This window comes from Microtus oregoni, unplaced genomic scaffold, assembly GCF_018167655.1.
Source record: "Microtus oregoni isolate MIOR12 unplaced genomic scaffold, Mior012 000024F_ref0000369, whole genome shotgun sequence".
In the NCBI taxonomy this organism is placed as follows: domain Eukaryota; kingdom Metazoa; phylum Chordata; class Mammalia; order Rodentia; family Cricetidae; genus Microtus; species Microtus oregoni.
This window is the reverse complement of record NW_024543083.1, coordinates 14,534,822-14,562,058: the sequence shown is the minus strand read 5'-3', so window position 1 is coordinate 14,562,058 and position 27,237 is coordinate 14,534,822. Positions and strand designations below refer to the sequence as shown.

Genomic DNA, 27,237 nt, shown 5'->3' with positions numbered 1-27,237 from the left:
CCAGGCCTGCTGCAGCCGCCAGAGCAGGAGAGGACAATGGGTTCCACCCCAGAATCTCCAGGGCTAACCTAGCTCACAGCGATGCTGGCCCACGGAACTCTATTCAGAACTAAGAGACTATGAATTCTGCTCTTTAAACCAATGCGTTTGTAGAAATGTGCTGGAGATGAGCAGGGAGTGAAAATATAGAATATCACAGATCAAGTGTTTAATACCCGTAACAACCACCATGGTACTACAAAGACCAACTTCATGACACTATCAACAGGAGAAGGGAGATTTTAAAACAACAATAACATCCCCTTCTATAACTGTGCAGGGAGGCAAGGACCCAATCAGGAGACAAGATTTAGGGAAAGGGTTCAGAAGGTAAATCAGAATGCGGCACAGGCAGAGCCCCATATTCATTATTACTTCAGCTTTATGTGGTTAGCAACTTGGTGTGGTGGTGCTTTCTGAAGCCTGGGATTGCTATGGCTTTGAAGCTACATGGACTACTTAGGAGCTCCTGGCCAGCCAAAAGCAGAATCGTATAAAATGTGTCCTGTGACCAAGATGGAATTAAACTTGAAGCCATTAGTGCAAATGTGATAGCAAAAACAAACAAACAAACAAAACAAAACAAAAAACCTCCAATCATACAAAAGTGGATTATCCATGATTTAAAGTAGAATTCACAAATGAAAATGTAAACAAATTAACAAAACAATACAGACAAAAAAACCCCACTAAAACCAATTAAATGCAAGACCCAACATAAAATAAGGAAGGAAATGGTGACACAGTGCAGGGGAAATTTCCACAGTAAAGGTGGTTGTTGGATACAAGTAGAAGGTCAGAAACAGCACTGAAGTTCCGGTGATGAACATGGGAAAGTGGAACTAAGGAAAGCAGGCAGGCGGGAGGGACAGCAGCAGAGGCATGCAGAATAGTGACACAGTCATGCTTCTTATAAAATGGGCTTTACTACTCAAGTCATATGGAACCTGCAGGGGTGGGGCAGACTAAGACCAGCATCATGAATGAAGAGGTATGGGAGGTCCTTTTGTCTATGTATTGTTTCTATTGGTTAATGAATAAAGAAACTGCCTTGGCCTGTTGATAGGGCAGAACTTGGGAGGCAGGAAAAACTGGACTGAATGCTGGTAGGAAGAAGGCAGAGTCAGAAAGACACCATGGAGCCACAATCCAGAGTAAGACATGCTGAAACTTTAGCCAGTAAGCCACAGCCACGTGGCGATACACAGATTAATAGAACTGAGTTAAGAGTTACGTAAAAGTATGTAAGAGTTAGCCAATAAGAAGCTAGAGCTAATGGGCCAAGCAGTGATTTAATTAATATAGTTTCTGTGCGGTTATTTTGGTTCTGGGTGGCTAGGATGAACAAGCAGCTCACTCCAATATGTGGGTATGTCCACACATTCCAAGACCATTGTCAAAGTCATGGGAATTAATGCAGAGAAATGTGGGCACATAAATACAGCAGACTTATGAATACTGTAATCCCCACAGCATCTACAGAGCATTGAAACTCTGTCAGGAGGCAGTGGCAGTCTGAGCAACATTCTAACCCTTTTAGACTCTTTTAGACATTTTAGCCAGAATGTTCCCCATGGTGGCTTTGCCAGTCAACTGCGCTTTTCACACCAGAATCCTAACACTGGCTCATCAACTCTCCTGCAAGCAGTCGCACACATGCATTGCAGCTTACTTAGTGATGAAGCCAGGCTGATCAGATACAAGACAGAAAGGTAAGTGAGGGAAACTCCTACCCACACCTGTAAATCTCGGCATCTTCAACTACACATTGGGTAAACAAATGCATCTTTGCAGAGGAAGATTACACTAGACCGCAGACCAGAACTTACTGTCTGGGCATGGGCAGCCCAGTGTGCGTAACCTGCTGATTGAATAGTTAAGGACGGAAAATACCCAGTCATCAGGTGACACCAACACACACGCTGGAGCTCTATGCACAGGGACTGAGAGAGTGCACACAGGAAGTGCGCCAGTTTGCTGCAAATTGTAAATTAGCCATGTCTACCTCAATTCTAGAAAGTTGTTTTTTTTGTACAATACACGGCTTTTCTCAAGCTCATAAAGAAGAGAGCGGCACCAGGACAGCAAAACATTCAAGGAAAAGAGAATGGTAGTACCACTGAAATGAATACCTCTGTTTGCTAAGTATCTTGTGGCGGTTTGCCATGAGAAATGTCTCCCATGTGCTCATGCACATGAACACTGGTTCCCCAGCCGGTGGTGCTGTTTGGAGAAGCTATGGAAGGTTAGGGGGTATGACCTTGCTGGCAGAAGTACCTCACTGAATGGAGACAGGCTCTTAGATTTATAGCCCCCCCCCCCATTTCCTGTTTGTTCTCTTTGCTTACTGGAGGCCGATGAAATGTTAACAGCCAGCTTCCTGTCCCCAATGCCATCCTACCTCTTCCCTGGCATGAGGATTCTATCCATTTAGAAACTTTCTCTAAAATAAATCCTTTTCTTGCTTACGTTACTTTGGTAATGCTATTTTCTCAGAGAGAACTAGGCACACGGATGGATGAGAAAGAATCAAATGCACACACTGGACAACAGAAGCCAAAAATACTTAGATGTGAGAACTCAAATCAAACCACGTGGATGCTTAGGTATGTATCAGATTTCCTGACATCGCATTCAAGACTAAAATCAATCAATAAATCTACCCACACGGAAATATGCTTCCTATTGTATAAGACACAGTTGGAAACTGTCTTGCTGCCATTAAGGGTGATGTTTATAGAGAAAGCGCTTATAATTGCTGCAGTGAGGGAATCACTCCTCTAACTCAGGACCACAGTTACTTTTCTTTTCCCTGCCAAGTCCTAACATTTTATGCTTGAAAAGGTATTTTTCCTAAACACAAAGGGAAGCTAATAATGGACAAACCGGGAGACCAGAGCACACCTCTAATTCCAAACCACAGTGCCTGGCAGAACTCCAGGTACCTGGGAGCTGCTGTTTCCAAGATCATCTGGATGTGAGTTTTAGATCACGTGAGCCACAGAATACATTCCCTCAGTGCTAACTGATTTGATTTCTAATCACAATTCATAAATGTGAAAAGCTAATTTTTTTCTAGACAATATTTAAATTGAGATTTTTTTTTTTTTTTTGGTCGTTATTCCTAATAGAACTTGCCCAAGTCCTCCATCATGAAGGGAGTTTCTGTGGGATCATACCAAGGATACCTGACTGGCAGTGACTTTTTCTTTCTTCCCTTCTCATTTTTCTCTCTTTTTCTCTTTCTCCCCTTCTTTTGGGAGTGCAGGGGATCGATTCCAAAGCTTTGTGTTCCTGGGATTGAGCCATCCCCCTGGTGCCTGGTTTTCTTTGGATATAAAGAGAATGAATTCTTTCATCTCAGGCCAGCAGGGAGATGCCAATCATAGCCACACCAAGACAGGGGCTCTTTCTAGAAACAAGTTGAAGACAGGGTGAAGTTTCCCTGGGGATCAACTCATTTCCTTATTATCTAATCCAAGTATCTAGCTGTTTGGAGGCTGCCTACTTGCACACAGATTCTTTCATCTCCATAGAGGGGTGGACATTTAAAAATCCATATCCTGTCTTGCAATCCTCAGGACATCCGAGTTAACGCAATCTCCTGTTACTGCCAGCTAGCGTGAGGCCAGGTAAAGCAATATCTCCCCTCGCCAGTTTGCAATTTAATTTTGAGAAAATTGTCAATATATATTCTCAGAAAGAGCTCAGCAGAGATCTGTTAAGTTAGTTATTTCATTTTCTTTTGAGTTTGCCATGCTATACAAATACCCTGAGAAAATCCATCCTTCTTGTGGGAAGAGTAGGGTGACAGATGAACCTGAGCCCTTAGGGATTTTGATTTGTGTTACAAAGTTTGAGAAAATAAAATCTGTGAGCAGAAATCAGAGCTCTGAAAAGCCCATTGGGATGTGCTGTTTGCTAAGTACGTCATTTCCCTTTTTAAATATCTTCCAAGTTCTTAATAGAGATCACCCAAGAAGAGGACCAGTGAGATACTAGATCCAAAGCACTCAGTACTAGCCCACCATATGGGAAGCTGAGTCTGTGGTGATGCTGAACCTACATCAGGAGGTTCCCTGAGTCTACAGATCGCTAGCTATTTAAAGGGTCTTAGTGTATCTGTCATTTGTCCTAGTAGATGATAAAGCCCAAACTGAGAATAATGCGTAGCACATATTTACTCCAGTTGGGTTGTTGGTGTTTAATCTGGATTTACCTGTTTGTTCCAGAAGCAAGGAGAGGCCCCAGTATTTGCCTTCTCTGTGCAGACCAGACACTAAGGAAGTAGCTCTCCATGGCTCTTCTTCCTTGGCTTCAGCAGATTAAATGTGCTTTGCTTCTGCTTACATTATGTTTCCCGGAGGGCACCTCAGTTTGATTCAGTCGGCCATTTAGATTTTCATTTATAGATCTGAGCTATTACGAAGAGGTCCTAATAACACTTATGTCATTGTAACATATAGTTTGCCATTGCTTTCTTAACAACAAAAAGCCTTTTAAAAAATGAGAGTATGAGCTTAGATCCTTAATAGCAACCCATGGGATGTTCTAGGGCATTTCCTTACTGCATTGATATTTTAAATCTTGCATTTATTTAAAAATCATTCTCATTTATTTGAGTGGCGTTCTTTTAAAATTGGATGTTATGGCAACAATAAAACCATTTCACGTATGGTTTACATTTATTAGTTAAGTTTATTATACATATTTTGTAGCCATGGAGACAGAGGGACACAGAGGTAAAATGATTTCTCTTAGGATTATAGAGGCAGGAAGTAGCATCAGCTCAGAAACTCCATCTTTGATTCCTAGTCCATGTGTACCTACTATTTGACTGTTTGCAGCTACATCACACACCACACGGTGCCACTGTTCCAAGGCCAGTTGTTATGGGGATGGAAACATACCAACAATACAGGTGCCCAGTGCTACCCTAGAGAACTCTGTGCTTTTAAAGGCAAAAAAAAATTTCATTTTTTGGTCCAGCCATTTGGCAAGTATTATTATAAATATATAATTATAACTCTTGTTTATTATCTACACCTAGTTCTTCCTAATCCCATAATATCAAGCATTTATTCTCTTTTCTACATCTTATACTATGCCAGTATATATATACATATTACTGGCTAGATCTAATAAAATATGAGGTTATGTATTTTTTAACCTAAGAGTGTGTGATCTTGCTTAATATTATATATTCTATGATTTTCAATTTTCCTACAAATCTTGTGATAACATTTTTAAAAATATGAATAATATTCCATTATATATACACCAAATTTTCATTATCTATTTTTCTGATGATGGACAACTAGGATGATTCTAATCCTCCAATAATGCCAATAAAGCTAATGAGTTTCTGGTTCTAATTGTCATGGCTTTTTCATTTTTTGGTAGTGGAGAAATGTATAAAATATACTTGATATCAAAAGTATGAAATGTCATGTGGAGTGCCACTGTTTCCATTCTGAATGGCTGCCATAACTGCATAGACATTTATTAAATTGTAAAGTCTATGGGTCTGATTAATTTTAGTGTCTGAATATTTTATTTGCAATGGTTTTTAAAATAACAATTAAAACAATAAATATATAAGTATTTACAAATATGTGATTGCGTTTATGTGTGTTTGTGTAGATGTAGAATGTTATGGGTTTGGGAAAATAAATACTTTCATATTCCACTTTGGTGAAAATGTAAATTTTCATAAATTTCTTAGGACAGGTGGACAATGAGTAACATCCTAGATGATGACACTCTCTAGCTCTTAAATTTTCTTGCAAACAATTTTTTCTTAAAGGCAATTGAATTAACTACAGAAGGCATGAAGAGTTTTGCATTGCACGGCTGCTGGAAAAGCAAAAGGAGAGGTGTAGGTGGGAAGAGAAGATCCACATAGAGGCCATTTAAGGACAATGACATCCATGTTACAGAAGTAGAGACCTGGAGTGCAGAACTTGTTTGGAATTGCCTCTGCCGCGTCCGGTTATGATGTGGGATTCCCCTCTGTATGCTATGAATATGTTTTATTACCACTGGTTATTAAAGAAGCCGTTTCAGCCAATGGTTTAGTAGAGTAAAGCCAGGTAGGAAATCTGAACAGAGATACAGAGAGAAATTAGGCGGAGTCAGGGAGAGACCATGTTGCTGCTGAAGGAGAAAGACATTAGCCACCAGCCACACCCTTGTGGCAATACACAGATTAAGAGAAATAGGTTAACTTGAGATGCAAGAGTTAGCTAGAAATATACATAAGCTATTGGTCAAACAGTGTTGCAATGAATATGGTTTCTGTGTGTGATTATTCACATCTGAGCAGTAGGGAAACAAAGGAGTGGTGTCTCCATCTACACTGTTAGCTGGGAACCAGGAGAGATCCATCACTAACAGAAGCATAGCAGCACTATGTACCCACAATTCAGAGGATGAAATGGAAATACAGGGTACATTAGACAACCTGGGGTGTGCTGGGTAACACTTGTTCATGGAATAATTCTTGCTGCCTTTGTACCCATTGGAAAGTATGAGCAAGTCATATGGCATTAATTCCTGTCAGTCATAGTGGGAATGGGCAATAACAATCCAAAAGAGATGCTCATCTGCTACCATGTTGACAATAGAAAGAGTGAAAAGTTTCAAGCCCCCAGATAGCCGAGGCTGGGCCACCAATAGGCCCACGCATGCATGGGTGTTGCACCATGGTGCTTTCAAAAATGTATATTACCTCCTAGGAAAGCAATTCACAAAGTGATAATGCTACAGCACCTCTTTGCTGTCTTCTCCATGCTCCCAAGATGTCAGGAGCCGCTTTTCCCAAGATAAAAAAGAAATACATAATGGCATACACACAGACGGAGAAAGGGGAGGGAAGTCCCTTCGCATCACGCCATGAGTGACAGACGTTTCCAGGACAGTGGTTTCCAGAGTTACTACCTGAAGCAATCTGAGAAGAGGGGGACATTTTTTTCCCCTCTCAGCTCAAGATCTTCAAAGATAGACATTTCCAGAGCACATGTTTTCTTTTGATGAAAACAGATCTGATGGGAACTGACAAAAACCCACAGCTCTAAGCACCTAAAGTGGACTTTGTGATGGGTTAGAAAGACTGAAGCTTCAGGCCCAAGCAGGGGCCTTTGGCAGGGTTCCTGCAGACTGTCCTGAGCCTCGTGGGACTCTGGCCTACTTATTCTGCAGTCTTGGCCTCTTTGACCGGGTAGTTTTGTAGAGCATGATGGTTCCAAGCAAATATATGGCATTATCCCAGAAAACGACCGTTCCAAATACACCTGTTCACACTGGGGAGGGAAGAGAGGGGACCCACAGGGATGCCTGAGCTGAGGAGCGCATGCTTCCTCATTTCTGTCTTTTACTCTGTTACTTTCATTTTATTTTTTTGCCAGGAACATACATTTAAAAGATTAGTGAAAACAGTTCATACTGATAAAATGTGATCTTTTGTTAGTCCCCAGATAAAAGCAGAGCGACTGCCCCTAGCATCTTCAGGGAGGGCACTTATCAAGGTAAACCAAACAACATCTTCCCACATAACTGCATGTTGAGAAGAGAAGTGAAATGGCATACTCACACATACAAAACGGATCTGGTGTCCCCCACCTTCCCAGCATCTCCAACTGTCAGGGTGTCGTACCCTCTCTCCAGCTCAAACTCCTCAAAAGCCAGCTTGATGACCTAAATCCAAAGGAAAGACAGAATTAATAGCACAAAATAGACCTTCCATTGGCCATGTACCTTTACAGTTTCATGGTTAGCTTTGACTTCTTAAGTCAGATCGATACCAAACAGTTCTCAAGCTGCCTCCAGTTGCTGCAGGAATTCTCGAGGTTTGGTTTGCCTGAGTCTGAGAATTCTGTGGGATTAAAATGTTCTTTTTGTTTCAGTTTACTGTGGGCTCTAAAATGAGATTAACCTGACTTCACTTAATTTGTGTCTACCAACCACAAAGCACAAGCCAGGTGATTGTATTAACAAAGAATAAGCCAATGTAAACAGGAAGAATACCGTTGTTGCTAATGAGGCCTGATTTTAAGGGCACCTTACAATGAATCTTTTCAAATTTACTTGTGTAGATCTCCTGATACTATTCTCAATAACATAAGAGCTTTCTGAGGCTAAGCTATGATCTAATACTACACTTAGCTGTGCAAAACCTTGAAGTTTCTTCTCTTCATTTCCCTTTTCTATTTCTGAGAATGGCATTGAAGGGTGTACCCACACTAGTCAAGTTCTCAATCAATGAAATGCACCATCTGACCATGATTAGACTATTGGATGGATGGATAGATGGATGGTGTGCAGGTATAAGCAGGAAGGATAGACAGACAGATAGATGGGGAGGAAGGTGGTTAACCAAAAGATAACAAGATGTATTTCCCTATGCTAAAACATCATTCAAAAAAACAACATAACCCTTAGCTAATTTCAGCTTTGGTGTTTAAATAATAATAAAAATGGCACACATATATAATATATACCACAATTAAAGAATACTATATATAGTATATATGTAAAGCATATATGGATGTGATGACTAACATTTATTAAATATTAGACAGGTTTCTTTTTGACCCACCAATAGACTATAGCTATATGAACCCCCTTCTTTGTAGACCACAGGAAATTTTCTCCTTAAACAAACAAACAAACAAATATTCCCTTTGTTGATCAATATTGCGATCAAGAGGAATGGCAATCAAAGCTGTCAGGAACATAGGCTAAGTATTGGATAGCCAGGCATACAAAGAAGATATTAACAAATTATTACAGATGGTAGATAAATATAAATATGAATATATAGATGCAATACACAAATAATAGAGTTATTGGTGATGAAAAGTAAGGGAAAATATATGCTATATTAGTTAGATAACTGGATGGGTGGAAGACAGATCAGTGAATGGACAGATAGTTAAATGGATGCATAGAAGGATGGACAGATGATAATAAGCAGATTGACAGAAGGATGGGTAAATGGTAGATAGATGGTGGGTGATAAATAAGTAGATTAAAGGGTAGATGGGTGGATGATTGGTAAGGTGATAGACAGAGAATGGATGAGTGACAATAAATAAACATATGGATTGATCAGTGGATGACGGATGATAAACGGATCAATGGATGCTATGTACATGATACATTGAAGTATGGGTGTGTGGGCAGATGATGGGAGACGGATAACTGAGTGGACAGATGATAATATAGAAAGAGGCATGGGTGAGTGACAGAATGGCCCATGGGGGCAGGTGAGGAAGGGGGCAGATGGGAGAGGGAAAACAGGAATTGCACCTTATGACCGAGTGTGAATGCCTTGTAAGAAGAAGTCAAATGCTTCCCTGTTAGACTATTTTTATAAAAAGTAAGTGATGCTGGGAGTGAGGTCAGTGTTCCTAAGACTCATCGTGACATGCATAAGCTCTTTAGACGGCTGCTTGTCCCTAGCAAGGCTAATAAGGGATGAATTGTCAATAGTATTACAAATTTATTTAAAAAACTATTAATTCAAATTGTGGGGTTTGTATGAATGCATTGTTTGTACTGAAGGAGGTGTGGTGCTGACAGCTGTCACAACCTTCTTTGAATTTTCCATATTAAAATGAGGACTTTTGGGGCTTCTTGCTTCTATTTTCCTCTCTCCTGACTATAGGAGAATAGGGTCTCAGACTAATGCGGTAAAGAAACCAGGGTGTCACATTCTAGGTTTGTGTTTCCCAAGAGTTTCCTGTATGTCCTATGTAGACCCTGAGGGCAATCCTTTTCAAGGCTTGCTAAAGTCACTTTAAGTCACTGAGCACATCCCATAGTGTGCTCCCCAGAGAGGCTGAGGATGAACCCAGCTGAGTCCTGAGATTCAAGCACCTGCACAAGATGGAAAAGTTCCCAAACCCTAGCTGCACGAAGAAGCTGAGATCTTGGCACTAAAGCCAGCCTTACCAATTCCCCTCTTCCCTGGAGAGGGCACACCGGCTTCTGACTGAATGGTTCAGTGGGAATCTTGTTTTTCTCAATTTCCTTATTTTCTCAGATAAATACTTTCTATTTCCTATCTGTGTTCCAAGAAATCCTTCCACAAGGTAGTTTTCAAATTGGAGAAAGTACTTCATTATCACATAAAATACCTGTCATGCACCCACATAGGGCCCCTGGTCTAATTCTTCTGTCTATGTCTGTGTGCTCATTAGTCTTTGGATTCTGTAGTTCATTAAGAACTTATTATTATTATTATTATTATGATGATGATGATGATGATGATGATGATGTCATATTGTATTATAGAAAGACCATCCTAATGTCTTCATATGAATGACAGGTATGTTTCCTCTTCTTTTTGAATCTATAATGAACATGAATCTGCCACAACTAGGATTGGGAGAGTACCTGCATAAGCTGCTGAGTGAATAGTTTAGAAAACATGGCTATCTCTGTAAATAAACAATGCCATACTCAATAACGTAATACAGAAATCATCTTGCAAATTTATGGAGACGTGCGCATCTGTGGCTCCCTAGATGTGCGTGAGAAAGCTTCCTTGTCTTTTATTTTTTTAATTTTTTTTTTATTTTTGAGACAGGGTTTCTCTGTAGCTTTTTTTGGTTCCTGTCCCGGAACTAGCTCTTCTAGACCAGGCTGGCCTCGAACTCACAGAGATCCGCCTGCCTCTGCCTCCCGAGTGCTGGGATTAAAGTGTTCGCCACCACTGCCCGGCCTTCCTCGTCTTTTATATAATTGTTCCTTGTAAACTGGAAGACAGGTGCAGTGGTAGCAAACACACAGCAAATCAGAGCTTCAAGCCCATTCTGTTTTGAGACCTGAGGGTATCTCAGTAAGTTGTCGGTCAAATCAGAAAATCTACTGCGATATAGCTATGATATGGGCAGGTCATTAGCAAAGTGACGGTAAAGAGTAGAAATAAAGCTAGTAGTTAATCAAAATTCTTGATACCCCTCAAAATGCTGGTGGGGCTAAATCACAGACAGCCTGTCTTGAGCGGTAGAGCAGGTTTCTGTCTCCCCCTGGTCCCCACTCAACATCAGTCATTAGAAGGGATGCAGTTGACACTTAGGCAATGTTGTACAGGTGAGGATTCATGAGCAAGCCTATTAGCTTTCCCTGTGTTTACTGTTTGCCTGTATAAGTGCAGCTTTAAGACCTACTACCTCAGTCAGAAGAAAGAGGAAAACTTTACAGTTTTTTAAAAACCAATAGAGAAAAATGAAAATCAAAATAAGTCAAAAGAATGTTCCAAACAAGGCAAAACAAAACAAAGTGGCCACAAAAGTACCATTGAGTTTCATCAAAATATATTGCCTAAATATTTTTCAATTAAAAAAATATTTGTTCAAAACCAAAACAAAAACCCATCAACTGGCAAATAGATGACCCACTCTATTCTGCTAGGGCACGTGGAAGCCTTACATAGTAAGCAGCTATTACTGGTGTTGGTCTTCTAATTTGTTGATCAAAAAGAGGGAAGTTCCTTTTTATCTCAAAATACGTTTCACTGTATTTCACTATATACACTGAATAATCCAAACTGAGGGAGCAGCTCTCCAAATTCAGACCAAATACCATTAAAGTGGCAAGAGGACATTGTCCTAGAGACTTGGGAGTGAAGGGGACAGAGAGGGTTAGTGGGGGTAAGAAGAGATGAGAGGGAGGTAGAGAAAGGGAGGATAAGGAATGGCAGACGAGAAAATGGGAGTGAGGAGGGAAAGTGGGAATCTATCGAGAGACTTTTCAAAGTGTTGATGACTATAGATATCTATGAGCGGCCAAGAGAAAAACACACTTGTGCTTAATGTTGGGGATGGCACTTTTTCAGGTCTGCTGTGACCTTCTTAGAGGAGGAAAGGTCTTACTTGTTTCCCAGGTCCTAAATACTAAGGGGGACTACATAAGAAACCTTAACTGGAAAAAATTAACCTAAACAATCAGCAGCTGGGGATTATTAGCACTGTTGCCAAAAGCAAAAGTTTGTGATTTCTTCGGAAATGATAGCTATCAAATGGTCTTAATGTTCTTCATGGATTGACTTGAGATCATAATGGTCAGTCATTAAAAAAAAACTGGAAAATTAATGCTTGATTAAAAGAAAAAGGCTATCTGACTACGTGGGTCTGTCACAGAGTCTGGTGGAATGACCCATCTGGAACTCTTTCATAAGCTCAGGAATGACCGAAGTGATGCCAGGCTGCAAAATGACCAAGAGTCCTAAGAATTCGCTTGAGCATTTCCTTATAGAAGCAGACAGACTCTCACCCATATCCTATGCTGCTCTGAGAACAGGATTCTTACATCAAAATGTATCTACACCCTACTCAACTCTGCTATGAAAAGCAAAGTAAATCTAAAAAGAAAACAGATGAGAGAGAGAGAAGCCTTATACTGGGAGTGTGACTCCTCTCCTAGTCCTCTGCAAAATGAGAATTGTTGGTTCCTATGGGGTTCCAGAGACCCACAAGGCGCACACAGACAGTGTGCATGGGAGCTGGTGTCCAGGACACCATCTTTCCTGTACCTCTTGTAGGAAATCACTGCATAGCTGCAGAGTTCTGCTGTGTTCCTTTACATACTTCTATCTTTATTTCCAAAGTGCGTTGTCTCTCTTGTGTATTGATGAGAAGAATCTATACCATAATGTACATCCATTTAACATAAACTGCAAAAATGAAAAAGAGAAGAAAAGCCAGTAATCTTATCAGGGACACAGAATGTTTACCGAACAACAGGAGAGATTACCCAGCTCAGCAGGGAAAGTGTAAGCAAGGGTGGGGGTGTTAAAAGTTTAACATGACTGTCACATGGAGGGAGGCTGTGACAGAGAGACACCCAAGAGCCTCTCCTCAGCCCCTGCCACCCAAGCAAGTGGATTCCCTAGCAGAGCCCAGAAACTTATTAAAATGTGTTCTCAGATGTGTGAAACCGAGAAGGGTATTTATTAAAATTGAGAGACTGGGAATTTAAAATTCACAATACAATAACTGCAAAAGAGAGAATCAGAACATCATTAGAAGTTGGCAAAACCCAGAATTAATGCTCACATCAATCAAACAGCGACTAGAGGCGTATCCTAGGCAGGAATAAAAGATGAAAGGGTGGCGAGAGAAAAATGACAGCTCTCGAGATAAAAGGGAGGATATTGAAGTGTGTGGAGCTATAACAAAGGGTGGAGGATCAATAATTAGAAAAGTCACAGACCACACATTCGACAACTCATTAAAGAGTTGAGGCTGGAGATTAAAGGTGCCTCATTATAGCCCGTGTGAACAAAACACCACTACAAGGGAATGTGGAGACGATGTCACCTCAAAGCCATTTTGCTCTAAGACGCACTGAAGGGTTCTCTTCACATACTCAGGAGAATACGTGGATTATATTTGAAGAACTACAAATCAAAGATACTTTCCTTTTTTAGTGGTACATCAGAACAGGTGATTTACGTGGTCCGGATTAAAAGATAACGTAAGGCGTCCTAGTGCACTCGCTCAGCAGAGAGACTATATTACAGGCGGAAGGGAAACCATTTTTAATTTCTCAGATAATCTATTTAGATGTCTCATTATCATCCGATTGGTTTAAGGGTACATTACCAACAAGAATAATGTTTAAGGGGGTGAAGACCGAGCAAACCACACATTAAACTAGAAAAGAAAGGGCTAGTCGATAAAAAATATAATAAAAAGGTCCACATTTACTCTAACACAGTAAATAACATATTTAAGTGTTGAAGAACGGTGTGGAGCTCTGGGGTTGGGCCCTGAAGTCCACATCTCCTCATGGGAAATGGAGCATCCACGAGAGGTGAGAGTTGGGAACACGCTGATACAGATGGCTCCAGGCAGTTGGACTCAACTATGGCTCATGCCAGAGCTGAGCAGAGCCTCAGGGAGCTTGGGCCGAACAGCGTAAACCTGGCTCATGGTGCAGGCTGTCTGGGTCATTCCTAATGGTATATAGCAGCCATCTGCACTCAGTGAAGCGAAATAGGTTTAGGAGAATCCTGCTTCTGAAAGGCGTTACGAGATCAACAACACAGTTGTAGAGAAGAGGGAAATGCGGAAGAGATGACTGATTCTTACCTCTGGCTATTGGCTATTGGGGTGTTGGGTTATTGGCTAGAAGTTGGGAAAATACATTACTTACAGTGAGTATGAGATAAAGTTTAGAAAGTCACGGTTACAGATTTTTTTGAGACAGAGTCTTATTTTGTACTTTTGGCTAACTCACTATACAAACCAGACTGTCTTCCAGCTCATGGATGTTTCTGTCTCTGCTTCGTAAGTGCTTGCATCAAGCAGAGATTTTCAATGTATGGGTCATGACCCCTTTGGGGGTAGCATTTCAGACATCCTGTATATCAAGATGTACTTACATTATACTTTATAACAACAGCAAAATTACAGTTATGACGTAGCAATGAAAAACTTTTATGGTTGGGGTCACCACAACATGAAGGACTGTATTAAAGGGTTGCAGCATTAGGAAGGGTGAGAACCGCTGAGTTAAAGGCTTACACCACCAGGTCTGGATGGTTATTGGTCTATTACATGGCCATTTACCTCCATTTCCCCTAAGCTGGAACACATAGGTACAAGTACCTGGGACAAGACCCTCAAGCTAGGAGTGCCACAGATAAGAGGATACAGCCCACAACGGTGATGCAGGGACTGGGCTACAGTGATATGCTTCTTATTCTCATTGGTTTTTTTTTTTTGTTTATTATTCTTTGCATTTTTAAAGAAAACCTTAAATATCTTAAAATGCATATAAAATAAAGTCACATAAAGGCACAATGAAACCATTTTGTGTCAGACCATTTGCATGCAAATATAAATGCTGGACTCATGTGCCCTGTCCACAGTGGAAGAATTGCTTACCTGTGATTTGGGATTGATAATGAGCACCTTCCCTAGAGGATGCCTCAAGAACTAAAAAGCACTACAGTGACTGCCCTTGAACTTGGCTAAAGCTTTAAGTTTTATAAATGATAATGCTAGTATTATGAAAAAAATTCACAGAAATTGAAGTAGCACAATCTATATAGTTAAAATAAATAATTGGAATTTTAAGGACAATTTCAAACATAAGACACAATGAATAAAACCTATTTGAACGATATTGGCAAATCAGAAAAGCCATGCCAGGTAGCTTTGTTGAGAAGTGAACAGGGAGTAGGTATCTTTCTTTATTAAATTCATTAATAAGAATGCTTTTTAAAGTTGTGATAAAGAAAATCAAAGAATTATGGTAAGGGTAGTGAACTAAGACCTACTATATACCATCTTAGAAAAAAATTAGCTGAAATTACTTGATTATTTTTGTGTACACTTATAGTATATTTGTTGTAGAAAACGTCTACAGCCTTTATTATGTTATGAATATTTTATGCTAAAATTAAAAAACACAAAATTAGTATTTTGCGTAAAATGAATAGTGCAGAAATTCCCCCATGTGAGCCGTGAGCCATAGCTTTCTACCATGGTGTTGTCGGCAAAGACAGCAGCTATGGTGCTACTTCCTCCCGGTGGAGGGCTCAACTCAGACAATTCAGAATTTAGAGTTGTGGCCATGTGAACACATTCAAGAGAAATTAGTTTTCAAAGCTGAAATTATTCTCACACCTGGCCCTTATGAGCCTAGACAGCAGCGGTCAGGACTGGCTGCAAGCCCCTGCTTCGTTTGTCCCCAAACCATTGACCTTGAGGAAGAGATCACTTCCCCACTGCCTTTGGGCCTCCCTTGATCCAGGAGTAGAGTTTGCAGTTGCTGGATGGGACTCCTAAGTGCACCAGCGTTAAGGGTGAGATAAAGCCTGATGCTAGGGGAGCGCTGGGATGGCAGGCCTCTGGGTAAGACATGGATCTTAAACACAGAAACTCACGGCCCTTGTGGTTGCCCACACAAGACCTCTACGAGACCAAGAGACTTAAAGCTTATATTATGGAGGGGGCAGGGTCTCCTGATGCCCTTTCTCTAGCTGAAGAGCCAATGGCAGTTGATAGTTGCTGATGGAGGGAGAGTCCTTTTCCTTTGGAGGGCTGCCGTTGGTAGGTCTCTCATACTCCCAGGGAAGGTGCCACATGTAAGAGTATAGGAGCAACACTAACTGGATTTAGTGAACTAAAAGAAACAAGTCAAGAAGACGAATATAGAATGCAGATGGAAGATAAAAATTGGGGGGAGTAGCTAGAGAGAGGAAGTAGGGAATGAGGATAGATATGGCCAAGATACCTTGTACACATGTGTGAAAATTTCAAAAACAAATAAAAATAAACAAATAAATAGAGTAATCACAAGTTACCACATTGGGGAAAAACTGCCATTCCTATGAAGAACATGTTCTCAATGACAGAAACAGAGACTGAAGATATTAAAAGTGGTCAGTGGTAAAAACTGCTGTATAAACCTTTCTATACTTGGAGAAATAGATAAGTACTTGACAACCTTTTCAGGTTTGGGAATGACAGCTTCCCAACCCCAGGCCTGTGGTCTAGATGAGCGGGCTTCACTCCTAGCAAAAGTGGGGCTGCTGACCAGGATTTCCTTGAGCACTTAAGGAGCTCTGATTATTTTTCTAGTTCTGTCTCCATCACAAGCTCTAACTGACGGGTCTGAACCAGAGCTGACTTGTTTGCATGTATCAGTGAAAGCTTTGTGGCGGCAATAGCAACCACAGACTAGGTAGGATGTTCATGCGTGCAATCCCAGCTCAGAGGAACTGAAGGTACAAGGAAGAAAAAGAAGTTTTAGGTGAAGATTTAAGACCAGCCTGAGCCACATGAGAGCCTGCCTCAAAAAAACATGAGAAGGGAAAAAGGGGAAAAGCAAGTTAGAAAATAGCTCATAACTACCAGTCCCCACTTCCCGAGTGGAGTTTCACTTCACATCAGCAGCCATTTGACTGTATCTTGCTTCCCGAGCTGGATGGAGGCCTGCCAGCCCAGAGGCCAGGTGTGAGGTTACCTGGTCAGGAAAGCAATTATCAGGTTGGCAGATTCTGTAGTCATGGTAACAGGGTGAAGAGATAAGGCCAGAGCTCAGCTCTGATGCTTCCCTCTCTCCCACCTGCAGTTTCTCATTTCCTGGGAGTGTGAAGAGAAGGTGTGAACGTGTCCTCTCATAGGCCTACACAAGCCTCCACCAGCTTTCCCTCCCAGCCATTGAGACACCAGAGTGGATTAAGAAATTTGAGAGCAAATGAGAGGACAGTCCTTGACAAGGACTACACGGGGATGTTTGCATTCAGGTAATGGATTCTCTGCCAAGAACGAGAAAAGGGCTGTGCTCTGCTGGTCCAGAGGGATGCCGGGGCTCTATGGAGCTTCTGGTACTGTCTGCTTCCTGCATCCCTCCACCTTCGATCCTCAGCCCTGGCCCCTTACTCAGTTCTGTATTTTCCCTGTTTTTCTCTACAAATACACACACATACACACACACACACACACACACACACACACACACACACACACACACAGATACACACACACAGGGTGGGGGAGCCATATGAAAACGCATCTTTGAAGTGAAAATAACATTGGATGCATAATCCATGACACCACAGATGATTCTCCACCAAGATCCCAGCTGCTGGCTATGGCATGTCACCAGAGTGCTGGCTGACACTCAGGCTTTAGTTCCCACAGCTAGTCCACACATAAAATTGCCTTCTTTGGACTCATGCAAGACTAAAGTTTTCATTTATTTTTATTATTAATTGAAGTTTTTTCTGGTGTTTACTCGTCCCACCATAAGCAAGATGGTAAGTATAGGCACCGCTGGCAGCCCAGTTGTATAATGACAGGTCACCCACACACAAACACTAGACTTCATTCTGAGCCACTGCACAAAGCCTCTTGGTGATATTATTTAAAGTTATGTACAAACTCATTATGGAACAATGACGGGGTAAATACCTTCTGACCAAACAGCAGAAGCAATGAGAAAGTAATTATATATTATTGGGGCTGGTGAGATGGCTCAGTGGGAAAAATTGCTTGCCACCAATGCTGAAGAACTGAGTTGGATCACCCAGACCCCCATGATATAAAGGGAGAATTGATTCCTGCAAGTTTTTCTCTGACTTCCACATGTGCACCAGGGCATGTACATATGTGTGTGCACACACATAATTAAATATAATAAAATATTTTTAAAAATAATTCTACAATGCATTTATAGTATGACTATGGCATGCGGAAGTCAACCTCAACTCTATCATAAGCCTGTCTCTGCTATGTCACAAATGGTACCTGCTGTCAGAAAAAGAGAAGGATCTGGGTGACAAACAATAGGATGGAGTTCATGGCTGCGATCACAGTGTTTATGTGACTGTCCTGTGTGATGTTATTAGTGAAATGTCTGATTCCACCCTAGAGCATCCCAGCATTGGATAAAGGGTATCAGAAGGTGCTTGGTTAGTGTAACATGGTGAAGAAGTCTAAAATTGACTGTATTAGCTACTGTTCAGCTACTGTGCTAAGATGCCATGACCCAGACAATGCATAGAAGAAAGGAGTTAGTTTGGTTTATGATTTCTGAGGGTTAAGAGTCAACCATGGCAGGGAGGTGTGGCAACCAGAAGTAAACATGGTGGTCAGAACACTGTAAAACCATAAGAAGGGAGCAGAGACTGTGGACTAGGAAGAGCAGGAGGCTTTGGAACTTCAAAGTCCATCCTTCGTGACAAACTTCCTCCAATAAGGCCATGTCTCTTAAGCATGCCCAAACAATGCCACCAACTGGGAACCACATATCCAAATGTCCAAGGCTATTGGGGACAGCTCATTCAAGCCACACACATTGGCCAACTCACCTATTTAAATAATAAAATTTTAGTGCTATTTTGTAGTTGGTTCTACCAGGCTTACGGAACTGATTGAGCAGGCAACATGGGACAGTGCAAGGCCATAATTAAGACTTTTATAAAATAGAACACATGCTCTTTATTTATATAATCAATCCATCTGTGTCTATTGGCTTATTTTATATATTAACAAAATAAATTCACTTCAATTGATAGATATTACTGCAACATATGGGACAACTTTGTTTCAAATACCATTTTTTTAATCCTAAAATTGAAACCTATCAATCTAATATGTGTTCTACGAATTATCTTCAACTTTTGATTTTTCAGTGTTGTCAATTGTGCCATTTTGTACACACATTCATAATCAGCCATAGCTGTTGCATTTATTTTGGATGCATATTAAGAACAGGGAACCATGCAAGTTATGCTGCCCATGAAATTTTAAAAATGTAAGGAAATTAAATGTCAAGTGCAGTTGACAATCTGATTTGTCTTTACTAAAAATAAGAGCACCATACTCAGGTGTTCCTCGTGTGCCCAGTGACTCGTGGCATGGGAGTGGTGCTGGTATGCCAGTCACCACAAAGGCAGCCAAAGCCTCCACCTTGAGTCAGAAGAGTCCTAGATCTCTGCAAAGGTTTCTAAGCACTAGTATGTATGTTTAGTGGAGGAACACAAGCCATGTATATTGTCGTAGTTCAGAAATCTCAATGCAGAAAGGGAAAGGAATTGATGCGTAGAGGCCGGAGGGGGAGAGAGCAGGACTCTTCAGCCGCATCATCATGGTAGGGATGGGAGCGTTGCAGAATAGTTGGTAGTCATCAACAAAGCCCATGCTCTACAACACCAAACTTTCCTGGATCAAACCATGGGTCTGACTTGCTTCCTAAGTGAGTGGCTTGTGTTGGGGTCCTTCGGGCATTAAAATGGCTTATTGTCAACAAAAAAGCAGAGAGTGAACTGTGTTGTGAATGAAGCTGCTTCTTGGCCAGAGTTGGAAACAGTTAGTGTCCGATTACAACTCTAAGCTAAAATAGTAGTCAGAAATCAGAGCAAGGCTCTAAATTCTGCCCATGGGTGCTCATCTTCTCCCTGTCTTTAATATCAGTGGTCTACTCAGTCTTCCCAGTGTCTGTGGGGAAGATGATCTTCATCGCTCTTCCATAACAGCTGAGGGTTTTATTGTGTGACACCCATTGACTCACCCACTGTCTCACGGCAGGAGGAGAATCAGGAATGTGAACTCAGTTATTCTACCCCAGAGGCTGTTCTTTGCCTTCTCTCTCTTTTCTCCTTCCCTTCCTCCCTGCTTCCTTCCTTCACTACGTCCTCTCCTCTTCCTCCTCCTTAATCTCTCTCTCTCTCTCTCTCTTCCTCCCTCTATCCCTCCCTCCCTCCCTCCCTCTCTCTTTCTTTCGGGACTGGAAATCAAACTCAAGGCATTGATTGGGCTAGTCAAAGTCCACACTGTTAACCAGGAAGAATGTCTCATAATTTATGTATCTCTGTATGAAAGACACTCTACAAAGGATAACATTTATTCATTGGTAATTTATATTACCAAGTTCCAGGAAATTGCGGATATTGTATTATAAATAACTTCAAAAATTGCCAGGTAAGCAAATGGAGAATTCTCTTTAATGTTACAAACTGTCTGAGTCTTGTGGGAAAACACACTTGGAGGCATCAGGAGTCCGGCATGGAGGACTAGTTCCCAAAGTAAGCCAGCCAGGTTTGGATGAGTTAATTATAACTGGCAGGTTGCTGTTATCTTGTTTGTTAAAAAGCCATGCATCCTCTCCATTTCTGTAACAACACTACTGTGAGAATCAACACAAATTATGCCATTTCTGTTTCAGTATCTGTCAACTGCCAATAAGATGCATCCATACTCTGAATGTTTATTTTCTGTAAGTTTCAGGCCATAGAAACAGAAAGCACAACACAGATGGGGGTTGGTGTGGAGCACAGAGGAATCATGGGGACCTCATGGCCTCCCAATAGAGAAACTTGGCGGCTAATGTGACCATCACCCTTATCAGGTTTGAGCCTGTCTTTGTCTGTTCCTTCTGTACTATCTGTGTGACTCAGTGTCTCTCAGGATTGACCAGATTTAAGGCCTGATATTAGAGGGAAAATTAGAAAAGAACCACTTGTAAATTATAACAGAAAGCGGGAAAAAGAGAAGAGAATGAGGCGGAGAACCAGGACTGAAAGGGAGACTTGGGAAAGGAAGCATCAAGATGTGGTCATGCTAATAATTTTTACTTGATTCAATAAAGAGACCCAGAATGGAAAAGAGTCATCCTCTGGGTCACAGGCCACACATTCACCTGAAAAGCAGCAGTGAGATTTGCACCTAAATCAAGTTGGTAGAAATATATAGTCTTAGATTGCCGTGGTTCTTAATGAGAAACCTTCTTTCTTGCTTATTGCTGTTTGACTGTGTGGGTCAACGTCTCACTGTATTGCCGAGGGTCCCCTCAAATTTACAATCTGCCTTACCCTCAGCTGGGCCTGCTAATAAGTCTCATTTCTTATTTTTGCCTCTGCAGTAGTAGACAGGGTAAGGACAGACTATCAGATAGAAGGTGTTTGCGGGGGGGGGGATGCTTTTCTGGCAGAATTTTAATCCAGCCAAGGTCATTTCTCACTTACAACTACAACGTCAGAGAAAATCATTCTGCGTGACCTTATGTATTTACATACATACAGAGGCTGTTGGAGGGGCATAGACAGCAAGAATTCAGGAAAATGATGGTGGAAAAGAAGGTTGAGACATTAATATGAATGAATAAGCTGGAGGCCTGGAACAGGAAGTTAGTCTGGGAGGCCACAGCAGACAAATCACACAGAAACTATGCGGAGAAAGCCCGCAGCTCATTTGCAGCACAGACAAAGCATTCTTTGCAGCCAATCAAGTGAAGGAGAATATGGTCTTTACTGCTGGACACCTACACTGGGGAACTTGAGGGACGAGGGCAAAGTTCTCTACTTCAGCAAAGTCTGCCACAGGCTTGACAGTTCAATAATGTGACTGATTGGGATGGTGGGGATGACGGTCCATAGAAAAAAGCTATCACCCCTGCTAAGAGAGGAGTCTTCGTCTGACCAAGGCTGCTCCATTACAAGCCCAGTTTAAGAGATGGGAGGAATAACCATTTCTTCCCCTTGGAAACTGTGGTCCTGGTCCTAGGTGAGCCTGCCTGTTCTTCGGGATGCTCATTAAAGTATAAGTTTCCTTTTTTTCTTCTTTGTAACTCCTTTTCCTTCTTTGGAACACTTTCCAAAGCCTAACCTGCTTTTCCTGCCACTCTGGTGGGACTTTCTCACTCTATCTTACCATTCAGTCCGCTCTCCCTGACCCCAACCTGGCTGCTCACACATGTGTCTTTTCTGTTCCTCCTCCTCCTCGTCCTTTTCCATCTTCCTGCTCTACACAGCCCCTGAAATTTACAGCTTGCCTTCTCTGGAGTTGTTCTTTTTAAGTTCTAGTAAAAATGTCCTGGAAATTTCCTCTGAGTTGATCTTTCAGGACCCCAACTAAGAACCTCAAGACGCTATTTCAATTTCCCACACTTAACGTGGTGGAATCCAGGTGGGTCTCCTTGATATTTTCAGGAACACAATTATGAAATAAGTGTACTTTAAGTTGTAACTAGAGCAGTTATGTATACAAGAAAAACCAATTAAATACCAAAATGCTTTATGATAAAGTTATGAACCAATATTTATTTTTCTTTCCTTTTTGACATTCTGAATTCTTAATGTGTATATATATATATGTATGTAATACATAATTTTTAAATTAAACAAGTCATTTTAAATAAGTTTATTTAACCCGGGGAGCCACCTGAAAACAAGAATATCTTTGTGGAGCTTGCATGCAAAACTCTTCAATATCGTGGTACAGGAAATGCCCATCTAATTTCTAGCACTTAGATAAGAATGAATGATACATAAATAGTATATTCTTCAGAATGATACTATGCAGAAGCAACATTGCTCTCCTTATATATGACTGACAGACAGGATCAGGAAGTGACTAGCAGGATTAGTGATCACTATGTAACAGAGCACAGAAGCCACATGTGGGGAAATGGGAAGGCAGGGACACAGCGTTCCAAAATAACTCGGAATGCTGAGTTAATGTAGGACATCAAAATGAAAAGAAGAAACAAAATGAAACAAACAAGAAATAAATAATCGTGCCCCAAAGATAGTCATTTAAATAAGTGTTTGGTGTGACTCTCCAGCTCCTCCAGGGCTCCAAACTAAGCTTCTCATTAGACATTCTGTCCATTAGAATTAATTATTAGATGGAACCAGACACCATGAAGCTTCAGAAAAATCTCCCTCATAAACACAATTCCTCTCTCTGGCCAGACTAGTAAAAAGGCAGCGAGGATATTACAGAAATCTGTGAGACTCCTGTCCTGGGAGCTGACGGCTCTCAGCTGACCTCCATCTTCTTTCTAGATAAGAACCTTATAGACCACACTAAACTGAAAGATTAATTTTCAGTTTTTGAGAGTTTCCAAGTTAAATGTAATATCCAGTTCAACACGTGAAAGTGCTTTGAAAATCAAGCATCTGGAGCTGGAGAGATGGCTCAGCAGTTGCCAGTATTTGATGCCCTTGCCAGTGACTTGGGTTGGGTTCCCAGTGCCCACAGAGTCTATAATTACTGTCTATTATTCCAGTTCCGAGGTATCCAACACGTTCGTCTAATCTCAGCAGCACCAGCCACACAAGTGCTATGCTGACATACAAAGAGGTACACAACCATAAATTTAAAATAAAACTTTAAAAAAATCAAAACATAGAAGTTGATATTTTTGCTTTCCTATCCCTAATTCAAATACATAGGCCATTACAAATTAGATAAAAATCATATTTCATAAGCTTAGCATTCCTTAATTTTAAACATGACCAGCTATCCTTGAAGGGCAAATTTATCTACAAGACTCTCGCCTGCATATGGAGATTGTGTTGAATCAGTAGTTGTCATTTGGAGGTTGGTTTTCCTAAAAATAGCTGTGCCTCCTCATCCAGCAATGGAGTGTACTATTTGCTCCAGTTCCCCTTATCTCAGATGGGAAGAGCTCGAGATGCTCTAAGTCTATGTCACTCTAAGTTGGAGCTTGTTGAGTTCCTGTCCTTGGAAGCACTCCCAAGCCTGGCTGCGGTCCAGTCCCTTAGCTGCCCCATGGGTTCCATCTCACTCCAGAGCTCCCTCTTCAGCATTCCCTCTTGTTTTCTGTTCACGCATGACTTGACCTCCCAAATTGGCCACTGGGCAGTCACTCTACTTTCAGACCTTGTTAAATCCAGCCAGGTGAGGAAGCAGCAGAATTGGGAACGTAGCTAAGTTCTGGATGTTGTGGGAAACTGGGAAGTCTCCGTAGGGAAATGAGCTTGCCACAGCAGTTGAGAAGCATGGGCTTGGAACCATGCTAAAGCAGGCCACTGGACTCTTGTTTTCTTCCAAGGATAACACTTACTTTTATTTTTGACCATATTTACTATATACTTAATAACATCTTTACTCAAAACCATCTTTATTTTCTCTAAACCACTGCAGTTACACACTTTGGTCATCACTGGAGGTCTCATACCCTTCGGCATTGGTTCAGGTACCCACTGGTGTTCAACCTGCTGGGTAGGGTTTTTTTTTCTCTCTTTCTCTCTCTCTCTCCTCCTCCTCTTCCTCCTCCTCCTCTTCTTCCTCCTCCTCCTCTTCCTCCTCCTCCTCTTCCTCCTCCTCCTCTTCTTTCTCCTCCTTCTTTCTCTTCTTCCTTTTTTTTCTCCTTCATCTCCCCTGCTCCCTTCTAGGATTGGAGATGAAACCAAGATTTTTTTATAATGCTAATCAAGCATGTGAACCGTTTTACATTTATTTTCTTTTAATCCTTTTCCCTTTTTCTTTTTGTAGGTCTGTGCACAGAAGCACAGATGCCTAAGAAGAGCAAAAGTTTTGGATCCCTGGAGGTCCATGTAATTACAAGCAGTCGTGAGCCACCTAACATTGGGTTTTTGGGCCTCAAGCTCAGATCTTACAGAAGAACTCTGAGATTACTCTTAGCCCCCCAGCAATCTCACCGATGCCTACTTGGGTTGGAGTGGGATAATGAACAATACATACACATCCTTCCTATACATCTATCTCTTCACGGCACCCCAAGGACAGTGCTGAGCCACCACCAGCTGCCCCAACTGAACAGTAGGCACCAGTATTTATAACCTAATATTGGACATCACTGGGTTCACTTTTAGAAGTCTTTAAGACACCAACCACTCGCCTTCAGAAACAAGCGGAAAGCTGGAGATTTAAGCACATCAATATCTAGTCTCTTAGAAACTTCCAAAAGTCAGATATGTTTGCATCATTGAGGTGTCCATGTGCTGCAGCCATGTTCATGTTGTTCTGTTCTTTATGCCCTACAGGAACTGCTGTCATGGTCATGACTGCACATCTCTCCTGACACCCCCAAAATGCTGACAGAGGCTCCCCTCCTAGGATCCAGGAAGAATATGTATGTTAGCCTCCACAACCATGCACAGAGGGAATATTACTGCATTCATGAAGCAGTTTCTGAAGGGGGTAGAAAAATGACCTTATTAAAAAAATGCTCATGAAAACAATCACACCATGTTCACACTGAGTGCCCAGGGGAAATGGTGGCATAAGAGAAGGTGTCAACTCGGCCCCTTTTATTTTGCTAGGCCCTGGTCCTACTTACTGTGTGGTTCTCTGTCTGCTGTGCTGGTAGTCCCCACACACTTGAAGATGCGCGGTGGCCTTGAGGCTGGATCTCTGAGTGCACAGAGCTGTTTAGCACTCACATGCTAATCAGAACTTAACCCTCCATAGCAGGATGACATCTTCATGAGCCAGTGGCCCTAAGCAGCACTCTGGGACCTTAACAGGGGGCCAGGTTAAAAACCAATTAGCATTCCTAGCAGGGACAATGACTCACCAGTACTCAAGAGGCAGGATAAAGATCAAGAGTCTATGGTGAATTTAATGGTAAGGTAATCATAGTTATATCCTATGCACGGACTTCACAGGAAAATTTACAAGCCAAGCTCTATTATAACTGACAGCAGGGCATGGAAAGCCATCCTTAGATAAGAACAGCAGCACCCCACATTGATTTTGCTCTGCGAATCCAGGTGGACTCTATTGGCTGCCCTGACAGTTCAGACAGGAGAGGGATAAGCCTGTCACCAGGGGGCTTTTGTGCCCGCCAAGCCTCTTTGATGACACCCTCTCCATCTCATCAAGACAGCAGTCAATGGATTAAGGGCCGCTCTGTTTACTCAGCTCCCCAGGCCCCGTCTAGATTTAACACCTACACAGGGGAGGTGTTTGAGAGGAAATGAATGAGAAACAAGCCTGGTAAGAATGTCTAATAGGGCTTGACTGCTCAACACGGGTCAAGCCAATAATGCCCTGATTGCCAGAGCCTTCCTCAGAGGAGGCCCTTGCCTAGCATGCACAAGCCTGCATGCTGCACCATTCCGTAGTTTCTTTTTAAGTCCCACAGCAACTGTGGTTAAAAACCCACCTTATTTAAAGATGAACAAACTTGCTACCAGCTAACATAATCTAGCCTTTGCATCACACTTGGTAATCCGGGCATGTCTCTTTTCAAAGCCCCGTTAAGATACTTATAGATTCAGAGACTGTGACCTTAGATCTCAAATTAGAGGTGAAAAGTGGCCACGTGTGTCTAACATATCATCAGGCAGTAACTGTAATAATTTCCCTTCCCATTTGTCTTTATTTTGTTTGTTTGTTTCTTTTAAAAAAAAAACTGTAAGAAATTTTTATTTACTTATTTTTAAGTCAGGCCCTCATGCAGTCCAAGCTGGCCTCAAACACACTATGCACTGGAAGATGACCCTGAACTCCTGATTTTCCTGCCCCTGGCTCATGGCTCCTGAGTACTAGTGATGGGTACCACCGTGCCCAGTTGCTGCAGTGCTGGAATGAAACCCAGGGTCATGGGCATCTAGATAAACTCTCTTATAGTCAAGCTATACCCTAGCCACTTCCCTAAGTTTTATCTAGCATGTAAATTGTCCTAAATTATAAATCCATCATGGTGAAAAGTGGGGAGAAGAACATTGTTTCAAACTGAACATATATCCAAAGTATCCTTTGCCTGTGCACAGATTCTCCAGCCTTCCCCACTCCCCCTAGTGTGAGCACAGAATGCTGCAGTACTCGTCAACAGGTAAAAGCTATTGAGGTTATTAAGTTGTTGAATTGCTTAAACGGGTGTCCAGTCGACTGTTCCCACAGTCGGGTGCTCTCTGGACCAAGTGCACATGAAATGCTCAGTCAGATGCCTGTGAAGGGC

General features: G+C 41.6%; 1 protein-coding gene across 2 annotated transcripts in view; it reads right to left on the bottom strand.

The window, feature by feature from the left end:
• The window catches only part of Csmd1 (CUB and Sushi multiple domains 1), a 1,426,468-nt gene that overhangs the window by 330,199 nt on the left and 1,069,032 nt on the right, over positions 1-27,237 (bottom strand). For both annotated transcript variants that reach the window (XM_041673587.1, XM_041673588.1), the window contains exon 11: positions 7,631-7,734. In XM_041673587.1, coding sequence (XP_041529521.1) covers positions 7,631-7,734 — 104 coding nt within the window. The remainder of the gene's footprint in view (positions 1-7,630; positions 7,735-27,237) is intronic.